This window comes from Bison bison, unplaced genomic scaffold (genome assembly GCF_000754665.1).
Source record: "Bison bison bison isolate TAMUID 2011002044 unplaced genomic scaffold, Bison_UMD1.0 scf7180017864038, whole genome shotgun sequence".
In the NCBI taxonomy this organism is placed as follows: domain Eukaryota; kingdom Metazoa; phylum Chordata; class Mammalia; order Artiodactyla; family Bovidae; genus Bison; species Bison bison.
This window is the reverse complement of record NW_011494610.1, coordinates 2,594,349-2,611,697: the sequence shown is the minus strand read 5'-3', so window position 1 is coordinate 2,611,697 and position 17,349 is coordinate 2,594,349. Positions and strand designations below refer to the sequence as shown.

The window sequence follows — 17,349 nt, the reverse complement described above, 5'->3', positions numbered from 1 at the left end:
ATGTGAAGGAAAGAAACCAGGATGTTAGCCTGTGTCTGGAAGGTCTGAGCTTTGTCTGCATGTGGGCAGGGCTTGGCCGTGTAGGGTGGCGTGAATAAGTACCTTAGGATGCGTGTGAACTTACGTGAGCACCCATTGTATATGCCCACGAGCAGGTACGAGGTGTGGGCTGGGGGCTCTGGCCCAGGAGTTGCAGGGGCTGGTTTCAGTCTTTGTTCGGCGGGTGCAGATAACAGTTGGGGTTTCACCCCCTGGATGTCTGAGGTTTCTGGAATCCACCCAACACTCATTCAAAGCTTCCTGAACCTGGCTGCGTGTACCCAGAGCTTCACTGCAAAGCGGGGCAGAGCACGTGGGCCGGGGGGCAGGCTGGGCTCTCTCGGCATCTTCTGCTTACTCCACTCAGCCCTCTCCCTTCTCGGTCCCTTCTCCTTCCAGATGGAAAGAACCAGCTGCTCCTGGCCTTGCTGAAGTGCACAGGTGAGGGCTTTGAAAGGGCAACTGTCTGCAATGTGCACATGCCGGGTACACCCGGGAGAGGCTGTCCTGGCAGCTGGCGCTCGTGACTGCAGCCCAGGGAAGGCCTCTTCTGCCGACCAAGGTTGACTTCCACAGGGTCCTTGGGGCTTGCCTGTGGGGGAGGTAGCCCTGTGGCCTCTAGCACCTTGAGAACTTCTCGGACCTCACTTCCTCCTCCTGTGTCCAGGGGACAAGTCTCAGGCCCTGGAGCTAGGAGCATTCTCTCTTGTCACCTCCCAGGCCTGGGCTGATCTCAGTGAGGACCCAGCATACAGCACTGATGATTTCAGAGGCTTTCTGCCGCTGGAGCCCTCAGCCCCAGCCTGGGGCTTCCTGCCCTTGCAGATGGTGGGAAGGAAGAGGGGCTGATGGGCGCCCAGGGAAATCTTGGACGTGTTCTCTGTCCCATCCTTCCAGAAATTCTCAGCCATGGGGCAGCTAGAATAGGATCTAGGTCAAAATTGGGCACGGAAAACCTGTTGGATGTTGCCAGTTATCAAAAATAATGCCTTTCAGGGAATTCCCTGGTTCAGTGGTGAGGACGCCGCACTTTCACTTCCATGGCCTGGGTTCAGCTTTTTTTGGGGGGAAGCTAAGATCTCGTAAGCTGAGTGGTGCAGGCAAAAGCAAAACAAAAAATCCCTTTCTGAAGATTCAGTTCAGTTCAGTTCAGTTCAGTCGCTCAGTCGTGTCTGACTCTTTGCAACCCCATGAATCGCAGCATGCCAGGCCTCCCTGTCCATCACCAACTCCTGGAATTCACTCAGACTCACATCCATCAAGTCAGTGATGCCATCCAGCCATCTCATCCTCTGTCGTCCCCTTCTCCTCCTGCCCCCAATCCCTCCCAGCATCAGATAAGAACCCTAAATGACCAACTGCCTGAAATTGGCCAGTTCTGCAAATCACATCACAGGCAGGGGCCAAGGAATTGGAGGTAGGGGGGAGGGATGATAGGAAGAAAGTGTACTTCTCAAAAACAGAGAAAATAGTAAACTGCCTTTCTTCAAACATGGAGCTTGTTGTCAGTGTCATTCTCAGTCAAGGCTGAGACATTTCCTAATAAATAAAGGAACAGCTGAAGGTAGGGGTTTGGGGCAAGTGTTAGGGAAATCACAAGTTTGTTTTTTAAAGATTTTTTTTTTTAATGAGGATCATTTTTTTTTCTTAAGTCTTTACTAAATTTGTCACAACATCGCTTCTGTTTGATGTTTTGGTTTATTGGCCATGAGGCCCGTGGGATCTTAGCCGCCCCCCAACCTCCTACATCAGAAGGTGACGTCTTCATCACTGGACCACCAAAGCAGCCCCTGTTTTTTTTTTTAAATAGGCAGAGGGGTCATTGAGAGAGTTGAGTTCTGACACAGATCGGCTTGCTTTAGGAGAGTCAGTTTTTAAAGGAGTTGGCTTTTGGTGCCGGGGGATGGAGAGAATTTTGGCAAGTTGGGCCCAGATGGGTGGTCCGGTTAGGGGAGAGGGGGCTAGCTCGGGGCCTCGGGGTGCCAGCCTGCTGATGGCCCCGCGTGGCCCCTCTGCCCCCTCCACCCGCAGATACAGAGCTGCAGCTGCGGCGGGATGGCATCTTCTGCCAGGCCCTGGTGGCCGCCGTGTGCGCCTTCTCCGAGCAGCTGCTGGCGGCCCTGAGCTACCGCTACAACAACAATGGGGAGTACGAGGAGAGCAGCCGGGACGCCAGCCGCAAGTGGCTGGAGCAGGTGGCGGCCACGGGCGTCCTGCTGCACTGCCAGTCCCTGCTCTCGCCAGCCGTGGTGAGTGGGGCCCGGGGAGGGCGCGCTCCGCCGTCACGCTCCTCGTTCGTTCATTCACAGCGGCTCACTGAGAACCTGCTGGGTGCCCCTGTTCTAGGCACCGGGGACCCGGCGCTCGACACACAGCACCATGTTCTTATATCAGGAATGTTATATCCTGACTTTGGGGAGATCAAGATAAGTAGCCGAGGACACGGATGGTGTAGACCTCTGGTCCTCACCGGGGCAGTTCTGCCCCCAGGGGGCACGTGGCAATGTCTGGAGACGTTTTCGGTTGACGAAGAGGAGGTACTGGTGTCTGGTGTGTAGAGGCCAGGGGAGGGGCTGCTCCTCCAGGGTGCTCAGCCACCCCGGCCCCCAGCCGAGAATTATCTAGGCCCCAAGTGTCAGTCGTTCTGCAGTTGAGAGACCCTCATGTATAGTGATAAGGGTGAAGGAGAAGAATTAAGCAGAGGAGGGGGCAGGAAGGGCTGTGGGCAGTGGCAGTTGAAAGTGTGATAAGGTGGCCACCAGGAGCCTCACAAAGAAGGTGACCTCTGACCCAAGAACCAAAGGAGGGGAGGGGATGAACCATCGGACCCTGGGGAGGAGCCCTCCAAGCAGAGAAGACAGCAGGTGCAAAGGCCCTGAGGCTGGAGCAGGCACGCAGTGTTTGAGAAACGACAAGGTTCCCAGTGTGGCTGGAACAGTGAGCCCAGGGAGGGGCTGCAAGTCCTGAGAACCCCCCGGGTCTGACTGTGCGGGTCTCACAGGCTCTTGTAAGACTTTGGCTGTTCCTTCAAGTGGGTGGGAGCCAGGGGAGGGTTTTGAGCAGAGGAGGGACAGGATCTCACTTTGGCACTTAAAGGATCACCTGGGGCTGTGGGGTGGGGAAGAGTGTGGAGGGGTAAGGGCAGAGGCTGGGAGACCTGTGAGCAGGCGTTTGTGATGATCCAGGTGAACTTCCTCGGTGCAAGTAGCTTCTGGTTTAGTCCTTGCAGGAGCCCCAAGGCAGGTCCTTTATACCCACTTTTTAAGGATGAGAACACTAAGGCCCAGGGAGCGGGTGGGAACTGTGGGAGTCCTATGCTAAGCCCAGTTCCCCCAGCTGATCTGCTTTCTCTGCATCTTCTCTTTTATCCCTCGTTGCCCTGCTTATTCACTCTCAGGGCTCAGTATCAGGGTGGGTCCTTCTACCAGCCCCTGGGGGTGATGGCAGAGCCAGTGACTCAGCATTGTGGGGTACCGGTACTTAGAGCCAATGTCCCCCAGGAATAAAAACCTTCTCTGTGGTATTTGTTCCTCTACCTGCACGCCCAGGCCGGAGCTCCCCTGGCTTCTGCAGCTCTGAGCCTCCTAGACATTTTCCCAGGTGGGAGGAGAAGTCACAACTGCAGGCTGGTTGGGAAAGTGTGGCCTTGGGGTTCCCTCTGCTGGCCAGTGCTGCAGACGGGCGCCCGCCTGATGGCAGATACCTTCTCACTTGATTTCTGGACATGAATACCCAGCCCTCACTTTCCTTCTCTCAGATGAAGTCACCGAGACCCAGTGTGTTAATTCATCAGTCGACAAGATATGCAGGCTCTGAACTGGGTGCTGGGTTGGAACAGTTCAGTGGGATTGGTGGGAGGGCTCAGGAAAGAGAGCCACCCGGCACATTAGAGCAGAGGTGGGCTCTGACCTGGAAGAGGTGGGACAGGCCTGGAGTGAACGTGATCTCCTATCCAGCTCTGGAGAGCCCTGCACGGGACCTCCTGCCTGGAAGGGCCACAGCCTGGTGTGTCAACCGGAGTTGAATCGCAGCATCTTGAAATAAAACCCGGGGCAGGGGTGGGGTCTGAAACTCCTCCACCCTGTCTTCCTCCTGCAGAAGGAGGAACGGACCATGCTGGAAGACATCTGGGTGACCCTCTCGGAGCTGGACAACGTCACTTTCTCATTCAAGCAGCTGGATGAGAACTGTGTGGCCAGTGAGTGATTCCTCCCACCCCCACTGAGAGAGTTGGGGTTCTGGGGTGGAAGGGGCTGCTCTGGGGTCACCCTGCCCCTCCCTCTGTCACCAGGCCAGCTGCCTAGGGTTGACCTGGGACCCAGTGCTTTCAAACCGCCTGCTCCCAACATATGTGGAAGAAGGGGGTCTCATTTCATATAAGCCCAGCCATCTCCAACAGCACTTAGGAGGGAAGAACAGCCAGGACCCAGTTCTTAATGAAAACTCCCAGAGATAACCTTCTTTGGAATGAAGATGTGTTAAGATTTTCTAAGAACTTAACACCATAATTTTCTTCTTTCCTTTCGTTCTCCCTCCCTCCCCCCATCTTTCTGCTTGCCCACGCACTCATCCATTTATTAATCTACTCATCCATCCACCCATCTATCTATCCATGTATTCATTCACCCACCCATCCCTCTACCTCCCTCTACCCATTTACCCCATCCATCCACCATCCCATCCATCCACCCCCTCATCCATCCATCCACATCCCTATAATTATGAGCACGTCCTGTGTGTAAGGCTCAGTTTTAGGTTCTGGGGCTGCAGTGGAGAGAGATGTGGCCATGGTTTCTGCCCTCCTGGAGCTCACAGTCTAGCCCAGTCTCAGCCCTGACTGCACTGGGATACCCCGGGGAGCTTTTCAGATACTGAGGCTTGGTCCTACTCCTGGCCCTGGCAATTTGGATTCAGTCTGTGGGATGAATCCTGGACATTGGGATTCTAGATAAGTTTTCCAGGAAACTTAAATGTACAGCCAGGACTGAGAACCGCTGGGCTCAGTTCTAGAGCCATGGTTCTCTGTGATCCCTGGACCAGCACCTGGAGGACTGTTAGAAAAACTAATTCTGGGCCCCATCCAGGACTTCCTGAATCCAAAACTGGAAGTAGAGCCTAGAAATCTGTGATAATAAGTTCTCCTGGTGCTTTTGAAGCTAGTTTGAAGACCTGGACACAAAGTTGAGCTGACTCTGTGAGCTAGTGGAGGACAAAGGAGCCTGGTGTGGGGTCACAGAGAGCTGGACATGACTTAGCAACTGAACGCAGCAGCAAAGTTTGAGAACCACTGGTCCTTTTTTTTTTTAATTGTTGTTTTTTATCACCTCCCTGAGGATCCTATTTAGACAATTTTTTGCTGATCGCCACACACCCCCATGGGGCTTCCCTGGTGGCTCAGACAGTAAAGAGTCTGCCTGCAGTGCGGGAGACCCAGGTTCCATCCCTGGGTCGGGAAGATCCCCTGAAGAAGGAAATAGCAATCCACTCTAGTATTCTATCCTGGAAAATCCCATGGATGGAAGAGCCTGGCAGGCTACAGTCCACGGAGTCGCAAAGAATTGGACATGACTGAGCGACTTCACTCACTATGAAGTTTTAGTATGATGGATAAACTGTATATCCGTTTAGGTATTGTATGTATGTCTGTGCTTTATACATGGAAAGGATAATGTCTTTTTTGCCTTCCCCATAAGAACCAGTTTTCACCTCCTTAGAGGCAATAGCACCCTGTTGAGAATATGTGGACTGGAGTCTAGTTGGACAGTGAGTTTTGTTTCGGGTGCCTGTTGGAATTGGTTGACAGTGGCTGCCTGTCTAGAGGCCAAGTTGGGCTCAGAGAGAATCACCAATTGATTAGTGATGTCTGCACAGACATGGGATGGGGTGCCAGTGCCACCCGGCCGCGTGCTCTTCCCTATGGGTGTAAGCAAGGTGCAGGTGCTGTTTGAAGGCAGCTTCTGCCCGGTGGAGGCCCGGGGCTACCGGGCGAGGGTGCAAGGAACCTTGGTGAGGCTCTGAAGACAAATGTGGACGACTCCCCAGCTGGACAGAATCAGTGTCAGGTTTAAGAATTAAGCAGTGGAAACAGACCTGTTGAGGGAGGGGAAAAAGGAAGGTCAGAGGCTGCTCCTCTGAGCATGGGGCACCCCTGGACGGGAGGGCAGGGAGGCCTGTAGCCGCGGCTCTGAGGTCTGAAGGAGGGTCTGAAGCTGCCCTTACAGCTGTGTCCCTGGCCCACCATGTCCCCCGACAGATACCAATGTCTTCTACCACATTGAGGGCAGCCGGCAGGCGCTGAAGGTCGTCCTCTACCTGGACAGCTACCACTTCTCCAAGCTGCCCTCCCGCCTGGAGAGCGGGGCCAGCCTGAGGCTCCACACTGTGCTCTTCACGAAAGGTGAGCTGCGGAGACGGGCCGTGGGGGCCCCACGGGGGAACGGCTGTGCCCGCTGGGGGCCAAGCACCTGCCTCGCCCGTCTTCTCCTTTCACAGCTCTGGAGAACATGGAGGTCTCGCCTCCTCCAGGCAGCCAGACTGTGGAAGATTTGCAGCAGGAGATCAATGCCCAGTCTCTGGAGAAGGTTCAGCAGTATTACCGCAAACTCAGGTACCTGCGTGGGCCTCGCGCTGGGGCCAGGATCCTGGACACTGTCACCTGGAGGGGGCCTTTGCGTGGAAGGCACCAGAGAGCCCCCAGTGCTTGGGCGGGCAAAGTGCCGTTTCTTGAGCACCTACTGGGTGTCAGTCCCTCTGCCTACACGAGCTCCTCAGATTCTCACAGTAGTTACCTTTCTAACCCATTTTACAGATGAGGGAAACTGAGGCCCAGGGAGCACACCCAAGGGATGCAGCTAGACACTGGCTGAGCTGAGCTTTGAACTGGGTCTGCTTGGCTTCGTAGCAGGTCCTGCCAGCTGGGAGGAGATGCCTGTTTCATTCTGCATGGGGGAGGGAGCTGTGACGGGGGGCCCTAGGATCCTTGAGCCTGTGAGTGAGGGGTGTGACCCCAGGGCCTTGGCCCTGCTCAGAGGAGACGCCCGCCAAGGAGAAGAGGAGAGTAGGGGTCACATTCACCAGGAGGAAGCCTTGGGCCCAAGGAAGGAGCCCCACTCCTGCTGCCCTGACTCTGGCCCCTTCCTCCTTCCGCCTCACCTTCTCCCGCCATGAAGAAGGTGGGCTGAGAAGCAGGACACCAGGGTGTCAGGGTGTGGTAAGCGGGCCTAGCCCAGCTTTACCATTCGGAAATGGGAGAATGATACTTTCATTTGTCTATGCAGGGAGAACAGTCACCTCTGTTATTACATCTGGCATCTCTTTGGATCGATCAGTGCCATCGGTCTGTTCTCTGCCGTTTGCTGAATATTTAAAATATGGTCTCTGTGATCTGCATTCATCCCTTCCTTCAGCACCTGTCAGTTGAAACCTCCTGTGGGCCAGGCTCTGTTCTGGGTGCTTGCTTAGGAGTCAGCAGTGACTGCACAAAGCCTGTTCTTGATGGAGTGTAGATTCTAGAGCAGCCATGGCCCCTGGACCCCACCACCCCGTTTTGTCAATAAAGTTTTATTAGCACACAGCCATGTTCATCCCTGTATGTATCGTCTATGGCTTCTTTTGTGCGGCAACAGCAGAGCTGCATAGCATCTCTAGAGAGACAGACTGGTCCACACAGCTTAAAATGTCAACTATTTGGCTGAGTGCTATTCTAGAAGGGGAGATGAGCAATAAACCAGTAAACAAGCAGTGTCACCTGTCAAGTGATGGTGGTGTCAGAGGAGAGACGCACCAGCACGGGAGAGAGAGTGGGGTGCTGATTCAGATGGGCAGTCGGGGGAGGGGGCATTTGAGGACCCTTCCTGCTTCCTCCTGGGCTGTTGGAGGAACAGGTGACTGTGGGCATGGAGAGCTGTGTCAGCCACTCTCCCTGATTCGTTTCATTGAGTTGTTGGGAGACAAAGAGGCTGTGGTGGGGCAGGGGCGGGAGAAGGGGATGGGATGGGGGGTGTGGTGGCCCCAGCCTCACACTTCTCATCTCTTTCAGGGCATTTTACCTGGAACGGTCTAACCTGCCCACGGACGCCAGCACCACGGCGGTGAAGATAGACCAGGTGTGCCCCCTCTCCCCTCACCTGCCGTGGAATCTGGGCAGGGCCGGGGGTTTGCCGGGTTGCACAGTGACCAGGGTGACACCCAGCCAGAATGCTGGCTGGGACACTGCCTCTGCAGTCCCTTCTCCAGGACGTCTCCTGGGGTCCCCAGCACCCTCCCCATTCTAGAAATTCCAATTTCTCCCTGACCCGCTTTAGAATTCCTTAGATGATGTGTTCTCCCTGGCACCCACTCCTTGCAGCATTGCTCTGGGTCTAGAGCCCCACGCAGGTTATGGCCATGCAGTGTTCTTTTTGTTTGTTTCCTATTTGTTGCCAGCATTTAAAAGTCAGAAGATTTCCCATAAAACAGAGGCTTCTGGCCTATCCTGAGTAATGGAAAGATCTGGCTGTTCCAGCCACGCTCCTGTGTGTCACACTCGGCCGTCTAGGGGCTGTTCCGCCCCCAACCCCTGACCCACCCCATCCCCTGCGTGCTCCAGGCCTTTCTCCCTCTGCCCAGGCACTACTGGGCCTCAGTTCTGAGGGTACTATGGGGGCTCCTGGCCTCAGGCTGTGAGGCTGGGGCTCCAGGAGAAGGGGGGGGCACGGCCCTTTGGGGGTTTGTAGTCTGCTGGCAGAGTCTTAAGATGACACAGAAAGCCTTGGCCAGAGTTCTGTGCCTGCATTGGCAATGCCCGACAAGCCGGGGAGCAGGGGGTGGAGAGTGGGGGCACTGACTGTTCCCGGGGGGAGAGGCTGCTGTTTAGAGAGGACGGGGAGGGGCGCTGGCTCTTGGCTTCACCTGTGCAGGTGAAGAGAATTCGATGGGAGGATAAGGCCTGAACCATACTGTGCGTGCCGAATGCCAGATTGTGGGGCAGCCGCAGGGGTCGTGGAAGAATTCTGGCTCAGTCACCCGGTGACAGAGTGGGGAAGACAGCTGCTGTGATGGAGCTTGATCGGAGGTGAAGACTGGGGCAGAAGGCCGGGTGGGGGGCCTCCTTTGACCTTCCCGGCCTGTGCACCTCGCAGCTGATTCGCCCCATCAACGCCCTGGACGAGCTCTGCCGCCTCATGAAGTCCTTGGTCCACCCCAAGCCTGGTGCCGCCGGGAGCCTGGGCGCCGGCCTCATCCCCATCTCCTCCGAGCTCTGCTACCGCCTGGGGGCCTGCCAGATCGCCATGTGCGCCACCGGCATGCAGAGGTGCGCGGATGCACAGTCGGCGGAGGGGGCGTGGCCGGACCTCTAGGCGGGTGGGGCCCCAGCGTGGGGTGAAGGAGGGCGTGGCCGGGAGGGGGCTGGGCGTGCCTCTGCGGGTTGGGGCTCCAAGATGGGAGATGAGGCCTGTTTCGAAACCTGGTTCTTCCGCTCCCTGTTGAGCCCAGACAAGGCCATGGCCCACTCTCGGCCTCAGTTTGTCCTCTGTGAGATGGGACCTCAGGGGAAGGTGGTCCTGGGAGAGCTGCCGAACTTCCCAGCCCCCTGACTCTGGTTGGCGTGACCGAGCGGCTGAGCCGTCTGGTTCTGCTGGAGCATCCATAGAACACGGGCAAGAATGGGCGCCCGTATTGGTTGGAGCCGGGCTAGACCACTGTCTCGCTTCTGTCCGTTGTCCCTGCTGCTCCGATCGGGGTTTTGGGTGCTGTGTGGGGGGCAGGACGTCGCCCACGTCTCACGTGCTGCCCCCCACCCCTTGCCACCCCACTGCAGGAGCACCCTGAGCCTCTCCCTGGAGCAGGCGGCCATCCTGGCGCGGAGCCACGGGCTGCTGCCCAAGTGCATCATGCAGGCCACAGACATCATGCGGAAACAGGTAAGGTGTCTAGGCCCCAGGGCCCTGTCAGACTGCAGGGGAGGTGCCCAGGCCTGGGCGTGGTGGGCTCACAGCCCAGGTGGGATGGGGGGCCACCTGGGGATGGGGCTGATGACCGTGTCCCCTCTGGAGGGGCTGCAGATCTTAGCTTCTGGGGATCTCCCAGTCACCCCACCCACACCCACACACCTCCTCAAGCGCCCTGCGCTCCACGAAGAGACAGCTGGGCCCTCACTGTTCTCTCTTTCCAGGGCCCCAGGGTGGAGATTTTGGCCAAAAACCTCCGGGTCAAGGACCAGGTGCCCCAGGGCGCCCCGCGGTGAGTGGCTGTTCCCCTCCACCCCTTCCCTCTGCTCCCTTCCTTGGGGTTGGCCTCACCGCAGACAGACGCCCTGGCATTTAGATGGGTCCTCCCCTCTCATTTATGGGATCCCCTACTTTGGGAAATGGCAAATAGGACTTAGTCTGTTACCTCCCAGGGCTCCCACTTTGGCTGGGAAAGTGAGGCCGGTCCCAAGTGAAGTGTGGGGCAACGATCTGTGTGCCCCACCCCCCCAAACTTGCTCACCCAGTGCTGCTTCTCTGCTGCCCTCAGAGCCCTCAGCCCACCTGCTTCTTCCTGTCCTCATGGCCTCGTCGTCTCCGAGTCAGTGTCAGACCTTCTCATAGCACTGTGCGCAGCCCCCTGTCCTAGGAATAATTCATTTTAGTGCGTTTTCTTTCTCCATCCACACTGTCCTGATTTGCTTTTGACATCGACCCACACTTTTTAAATAACTTTTTAGTTTGAAATAGTTTGACCACAAGAAGTTAGAAAAATACTACGGAGTTTTCAGGGGTCCTTCATGGAGCAATGCCCCGCCCCCCCCACCAGGATAATGTCTCATGTAACCACAGGACATTGTCAAGACTTAGGAAACGGTGTTGGAGCAATACAAGAACTCATGCAGATCTTCCATGTGTTCCAGTAGCTTTTGTCTACACTCTTGGCCCATGTTGCTTTTAAATACTTTTCAAAAATTTATTTCTTTATTTTTTATGAGTTTGGCTGTCCTGGGTCTTGGTTGCCGCGTGTGGAATCCTCATCATGGTAGGCAGGATCTTTAGCTGTGGCGTGCGAGATCCTTACTTGTGTGTTCCTAGTTGCGGTGTGTGGGATCTGGTTCCCCTACTAGGGGCTGAACCTGGGCCCCCTGCATTGGGAGTGTGGAGTTCCAGCCACTGGACCACCAGGGAAGTCCCTTAAATGCTTTTCTATGTCACTTCCCCTGCTCCAGGCACCATTCCCATCTCTTTACCTATGTTGACTTATTTGCTTAAACAACTCTGTGAGCAAGGTACTCGTGTTATCTGCCATGGGCAGTGGGGACAGTGAGGCCCAGAGAGGTTAAGTATCTTGTCCGAGGTCACACAGCTAACACACAGAATCAGAGCTGCCCTTCTGAACCCAGACCATCCCCTTCCTGAGCCCTGTGCCTTCCTGCTTCCCTGTCTTGTCTGTGTCTCTGTGGCCATCTCCTGTCTGGTCCCCCTGCCATCCTTCTCGCACGGCGTATATGCTCTCTCCTGCTTGAAACCTCTTAGTGACTCCTTCTTACTTGAAGGTGGGGCTCAGAATCCTCCCAGTGCAGAAAGAAAGCCAAGGCAGGTCTGCACGTGCTGCAGGGAGAAGCCCCCAAGGTGTATTAAATGAAAAACTCCAGGGGCAGAGTGCTGGGTCTACTTGGCCACCATTAGTGTGGAAAAATGCACAGATACCCACACGTGTAATCACACACCCACATGCGTATCTTGACACACACGGGTGCATGTGTTTGCATTGTATGTGTAAACCCCTTGCTAGTCTGGAGGGAGCAAGACTGCTGAGGGGCGGGGACTGGCCTGCTGGAGCAGAGTGTGGGCAACCTCAGTAATTTTTTACTCTGCATCTTTTTACACCTGCTGAGTTTTGCTTTCTGGGCATGATTGCACGTTCACATAAATCACATGTTGCGACGATAATAATAACGGGCCGTGGCCGCCCCTCATCCTCTTCACCTCCATCCACCAGGCTCTACCGCCTCTGCCAGCCACCGGTGGATGGAGACCTCTAAACGCCGAGGTGCCTGATGCCCGGCTGCATCCTCTGGAGCCGGGGTTCACAAGGACACAGGGGGCCACGCAGCCTTCTCCAGAGCTGGCCCAAGGCCTCCACTCCGCCTGCCTCGAGATCTGCCCGGCCTCCTCCATCATGTCACCTTCTGGGAGGATAAACTGTGCCCTGACTCGTGGATGAACTGGAGATTGGCCCTGGCCCAGCACATTCTCCACACTTCTGCCAGAAGCCAGAGGGGGTCCTGGGGACCCACAGAACTGATGGGTGCCTCCAGGGCCTGGGCTCCTGTCCAGAAGTCCCCAGGACTCAGGGGAGATGTCAGGGGCGCTGCAGCTGGAGGCCCGTGGCCCCAACTCCCTCGGGATGACTCAACCTGCACTTTGGAAACCCCTGGTTTCCTTCTAAGCCCACATTCCAGGTGACCACACGTGTCTCTTCCTCACCTTAGCTTCCAGATCCCCCTCTAACCCTGTACTAACCTCCCCAATGGACTCAGAAAAGCCAGACCTCTGCCAGGAAAGACAGAGGGACAGGGCACAACACTTATTACCAAGAGGACGGTTGAAAGCCACCCTGGCTTCCTCTATCAACGCCATTAGAACTGGAGCCATCAGCCCAGGGCACAAGATTTGCCCCACTTTATTTATATGGCGTGAACTCTCTATGGTTTATTTTGGGATTTTTATGTTGTCATTGGTTGTGTTGAGATTCCCACCTCACCCCGTCCCCGCCCCCCACCGCCCCCCAGGTTGTGTGAGTATATATTTGCGTTTTAAATTTCAAAGAAAGCTATATTGTCTAACAGGGGACCAACATAAAGTAGTATTGACAACTTTCCCCAGTTCTACTAAAAAAAGAAAAAAAAAAACTAAATTATTGAAAATTCAAAAAATGTCAGTATTTCATCTTTTTAAGTATTAGGGTCTTAAGATATTGCTTACAGGTATCGACTAGGGTTCCTTTCCCCACCCACCTTCAGTTCTCTAGCCATTGGCCTGTATTAGGGTGAATCACTTTGTTCTTCGAATGACTGGCTCCAAGGGTTTCAGAGGTGGCTGGGCCAGGCCTGGGGGCTGGAGGGAGTTGAACCATCCACTGGAGAGGCAGTCCCACACCAGTGTCTGTCCTCTGTGGTAGAGGGGCTGCTGGCAAACCCTGAGTGGTGGCTTCTGTAATTTATTTTTTAATGTTAATCCAGAGCAAGGCAGCAGCAGGGCATTTGGGACTTCTCAGCCAGCCAGAGAGACAGGAAGCTACCCTGCCCACCAGGGCACAGGAACCTACACAGGATCTACCCCCTGTCCGGCCCCCTTCCCCACCCTCCCCACCCCTGGAGTTTGTCCCCTCCAGCTCCTGTCACCAGCAGGGACATGCCTTTCCAGCCTTGGCTGATGGGTGAAATCAGGTGTAGGTTTCCCTCTGCCCTGCAGGCTTGAAGCCGCATCAACATCTTGGCTCCCTGAATCCCCAGGAGTCACCTTCCCTCTCTTGCCACCCTGCATCAGATTGCAAGAGGTGAGCTTGTCGCTGGACAGAGGTGGCCTGATACAAATATAGGACCCCCATGGCAGAAAGGGAGAGGGTTCCCTGCGGACAAGGGCGTTGTGCACTGGTTTACTTTACAATGTACAGATCTTCTCATTCAATTCATGATAGATTTTTTTATTATTATTAAAAGTTGGTTTATAATACAAAGATCCTGATCTGTGGTGGGTTCCTTCGGGGGTGACCCTGGTGGCATTGGGGATGGTTGAGCCTGCACGTGTCATAGGCAGAGTAAGCAACGGCCGTGAAGATGGCGCGGAGGACGGTTCCATTGGTACCGTGAGTTACCACACTGAACCTCAGTTTCCTCCTCTAAAATGAGGGTAGTATGTATATATTTTATGCAGGGGAGTGGTGAGGACTACCCGAGATCGCGCGGTGGGTCTGCATCTCAGATGGGCCAAGAAAATCACTGTCTTTATGTATGTGTATTTCGCCTTTGTTTTGGGTTCTGAGTACTCATTTCAGTGTGATGGTGGAAAAAAGGGACTATTTCTCTAGGCATTCCCTTGCCTCCTGCTGGTGTCCTGCCAGGACTCCCTGTCTCACGTGTGCCTAAGGATCAAGGTGGTCTGAGGGATGGGCCATCCATCACCCCAACCTGCAAGGTCCATTCGGTCCGGAATCCCACGGGAGTGGAGCTCCAAATGCTCAACACATGGTTGGCTGGTTCCTGGCCAATCAGAATTCACACTGGCCACACACGGGCCAATCAGAACAGAGCCATGCAGATATGGTACCTCACACTGGGTCCTGTGGTCTAGGTCCCAAGGCTGTCCACGGGTTCTCACCTGCCAAGGCCCTGAGCCATCTTTATGAAGCTGCCTGGGTCTGTCTGCCCAGGCAGAGAAATCTAATCCTCAGGCCTGAATTGTCTGCCCCATGCCTTTCCCCGTCTCCCTCCCTCCTCCCTACCCTGTTCCTTCCCTCCCCATCCCTCTCTCTTCCCTCCTTTCCCACACTTTGGAAAACACTGAGCTCTGTGAAAGGCTTCTTTGAGGGTGCCTTCCTCTTGAAGCCCTCACTCTCATGGGCGCGCTTTGGCCTTCCCTGAGTCCTGCCATTTTGGACGAGAGCCCCTTCTCTTTTCATCTCTTTTCCTTCCAAACTAGCTCTCAGAGCTTATTCTCTCCAGACCCAGGCTCTGGGTCTCTCCCGGAAAGAGCCTCGTGTCTTTCAATTACAGGTTTCGAAAGACTCAATAACGTTATAGATGAGAGTAGATCCTGGTGGGATTTGGGGCACAGTGATGGACTGATTACTTGAATTATCTGAAGCCTGTATTTGGATCCCGGGAAAATCACTCTAAGGGGAGAGCCATCACCTCGATATATATTTGGGGTCAACAGGGAGGATTTGCTGCCTTCCTCCAGGCAGACACTTACAGGAAGCAGAAGTGTCTCCCTGTTCTGCACCCAGAGGGCCTGCAGCAAGATGAGTGAGTTTTCCTGCAGTGAGGGACACGGGCAGCTTTGGTTTGGAACTGAGAATTAAGGTCTCTTCAGCCTTGAGCAAGTCACCTTCCTTCTCAGACAACAGAGCTGCATCAGCAAATGGGGTGGAAGCCTGGGGCTGTTTCTTGCTCTGGAAGGCCTTTCTCGGTACAAAGTGCAGCATCAAGGCCTGTTACAGAGAAGGGGTGTTTTGTAAATGACCAGACGTCTTGAACTGGCAGTGAGCAAGCTGAAACTTGGAAACTGATGTGGTTTTGTTTTCGTTTTCCTGATATTTTGAATTAGAAGCTCAAGAACCAGCAGCGTTCACTTCCAAATCCTGAATTTGGGTTTCTTTTGAAAATTCAGATGCTCTGGTCCCAGTGGCCCTTGTGGGACCATGTGTCCTGCCTGGTCACACATCACCTGAAGCTGAGGCGTGGCCACTGCCTTTGGGCAAAGTCAGTTTTCCATCTCCCACCCGGCCTAACACACTCCTTTACCTGATTGCTCGTCTCTGGGATGGCCCTACCTGGGCGAGCTTGGCCAGTGCTGGCCTCCTGAATCTCCAGATCTTTGGCTCTGGAGTTGCCATGGCGATGTTGGCTGAGGGAGGAACTGGTGACCAAGAGTGGCTGCGCTGACCAACGGAGCATCGAGAGATGGGCGAGTCCCTGCAGCTGGTGAGTCTCTCGACCCCCAGTTCTCTGCTCTCCCGCTTCTCAGTTTATCCACCTGTCAAATGGCGCTGACTTAGACACAGTCCCTTGGTGTGGGCTATGTTGGGGGCCACTCGGAAAGCCAAAGGTGGTATGGAGTGTGTTGGCCACTTTGTGATTGTATCTAAATGTAACTGCTTCTCTATTTACCGTTCTTTGCCATCAGTGAAGCACCCCGAGAGCAGGAGTCACATCCATGGTATCTGCTCTGTCTCAGCTCTGGCCCAGTGCTGGGTGTCAGTGAACCACTGATAAACAACAAAAAAGAAGGCTCATCACTGTCAGAGCCAGCAGCCCATATCCTAGCTGCGTGTGGCCAAAGCACATGCCTCTAACCACATGCTCTGCACCTGGCCTTGTTCTTGGACTGGGCTGGATTGTTGAGGACGGGGAGGGCCTGGGCTGAGACCTTTGAGGTCACACATCTTCAGACATCTGTACCTGGCAGGCTGCTGTACTTGCTGAGTGACCATCTCGTAACAAGTCACCATCTCAAGTTTCCTTCTCTGAGAAATGGAGATATTTGCATCCAAATCTAACTTCCTGGGGATAGACGTGGTACCCCATCTGTCCAGCAGGTGGCGCTAGGGACCGTGTCCTGTCCAGAACCCCCAGGGCTTGAGTGTTGCCAGCTCCTGCCTGCCTGGCTTCCCACCCAAACACTTGTTCTGGGTGCACACTTTGGGACAGAGGCAGCGGTGGCTGAGACTGTCTGCAATATGGGTCCTATCCTCTGCCCTTCTGGTCTGGGCTTGGCCTGACTTGGTGTGGATATTTTCTCTTTTTCTTGGTCAAATTCCCACCCCCCCCTTTATTTCTGTCTCTTTCTTGATTATTTTGGTCTCTTTCCCATCGGTTTTCTTTCCTTCCTAGCTTTTTGTTTTTCTTTGTCCCATAATACATGTCTGTGAGCTAGACTGTTTATTTTTATATTCTTTTCTCTTATGTTTTTCCTCCTGTCCTGTCTTTCTTCCCTTGCAATTGGATGTGTGAGAAGTATGTAAACTGTAAAACAGATGTTCATGAGGGCTGTGATCAGGAACCTGAAATTATTAACAGTGATGTGCCCTCCGCCATGGCGGGGAGCCCTGACCACCAGGTGGAGCTGTGGACCAGGTCGTCCTGGCCAAACCTCTGAGGATACCTGCAAGGGCTTCTCGTCTCAAGCCTCAAGCCTCCAGGGTTTTGGAACTTTGAGGAGAGGTGGATCACTGCTGAAAGCTGCCCCTCTCTGGGCACTAGTAACACCGCCCAGAGGACTGGGAGTGGACAGGGGAGGGCAGCAGGGCCCAAGTCGGGGTGCTGCTGTGTGGCCTTGGGCAAAGCCCTGTCCTCTGTGCATTGATTCTGTCACCTGTATTTGGGAGAACTCAGTTCCTCAGAAAGGACTGCTGATCTTCTAGAAGCCTCTCCTAGACTTCTCTGGAGGACCAATAGCAACGTTCAGAATCTCTCACGTGTTGATCTCTCAGCACCTATTGGTCACTTTGCGTAAAGGTGTGGTCTCCTATAATTCACATGCCAGCCCTTTAAGACAGGTACTACTGAGGCCTGATTTTACAGAAGACAGGATGGACTCAGAGAGTTAAGTGACCTGCCTACGGTCGCACAGCTCA

General features: G+C 54.6%; 1 protein-coding gene across 1 annotated transcript in view; it reads left to right on the top strand.

Moving 5' to 3' along the window:
* Window positions 1–13,731, top strand: part of PREX1 (phosphatidylinositol-3,4,5-trisphosphate-dependent Rac exchange factor 1) — a 118,171-nt gene extending 104,440 nt beyond the window's left edge. Inside the window, exons 31-40 of the mRNA XM_010835119.1 lie at window positions 439–480; window positions 2,071–2,288; window positions 4,138–4,237; window positions 6,293–6,436; window positions 6,532–6,646; window positions 8,078–8,144; window positions 9,159–9,331; window positions 9,839–9,941; window positions 10,193–10,260; window positions 11,992–13,731. Coding sequence (XP_010833421.1) covers window positions 439–480; window positions 2,071–2,288; window positions 4,138–4,237; window positions 6,293–6,436; window positions 6,532–6,646; window positions 8,078–8,144; window positions 9,159–9,331; window positions 9,839–9,941; window positions 10,193–10,260; window positions 11,992–12,034 — 1,073 coding nt within the window. The 3' untranslated portion in view covers window positions 12,035–13,731. The remainder of the gene's footprint in view (window positions 1–438; window positions 481–2,070; window positions 2,289–4,137; window positions 4,238–6,292; window positions 6,437–6,531; window positions 6,647–8,077; window positions 8,145–9,158; window positions 9,332–9,838; window positions 9,942–10,192; window positions 10,261–11,991) is intronic.
* Window positions 13,732–17,349: the final 3,618 nt, after the last annotated feature.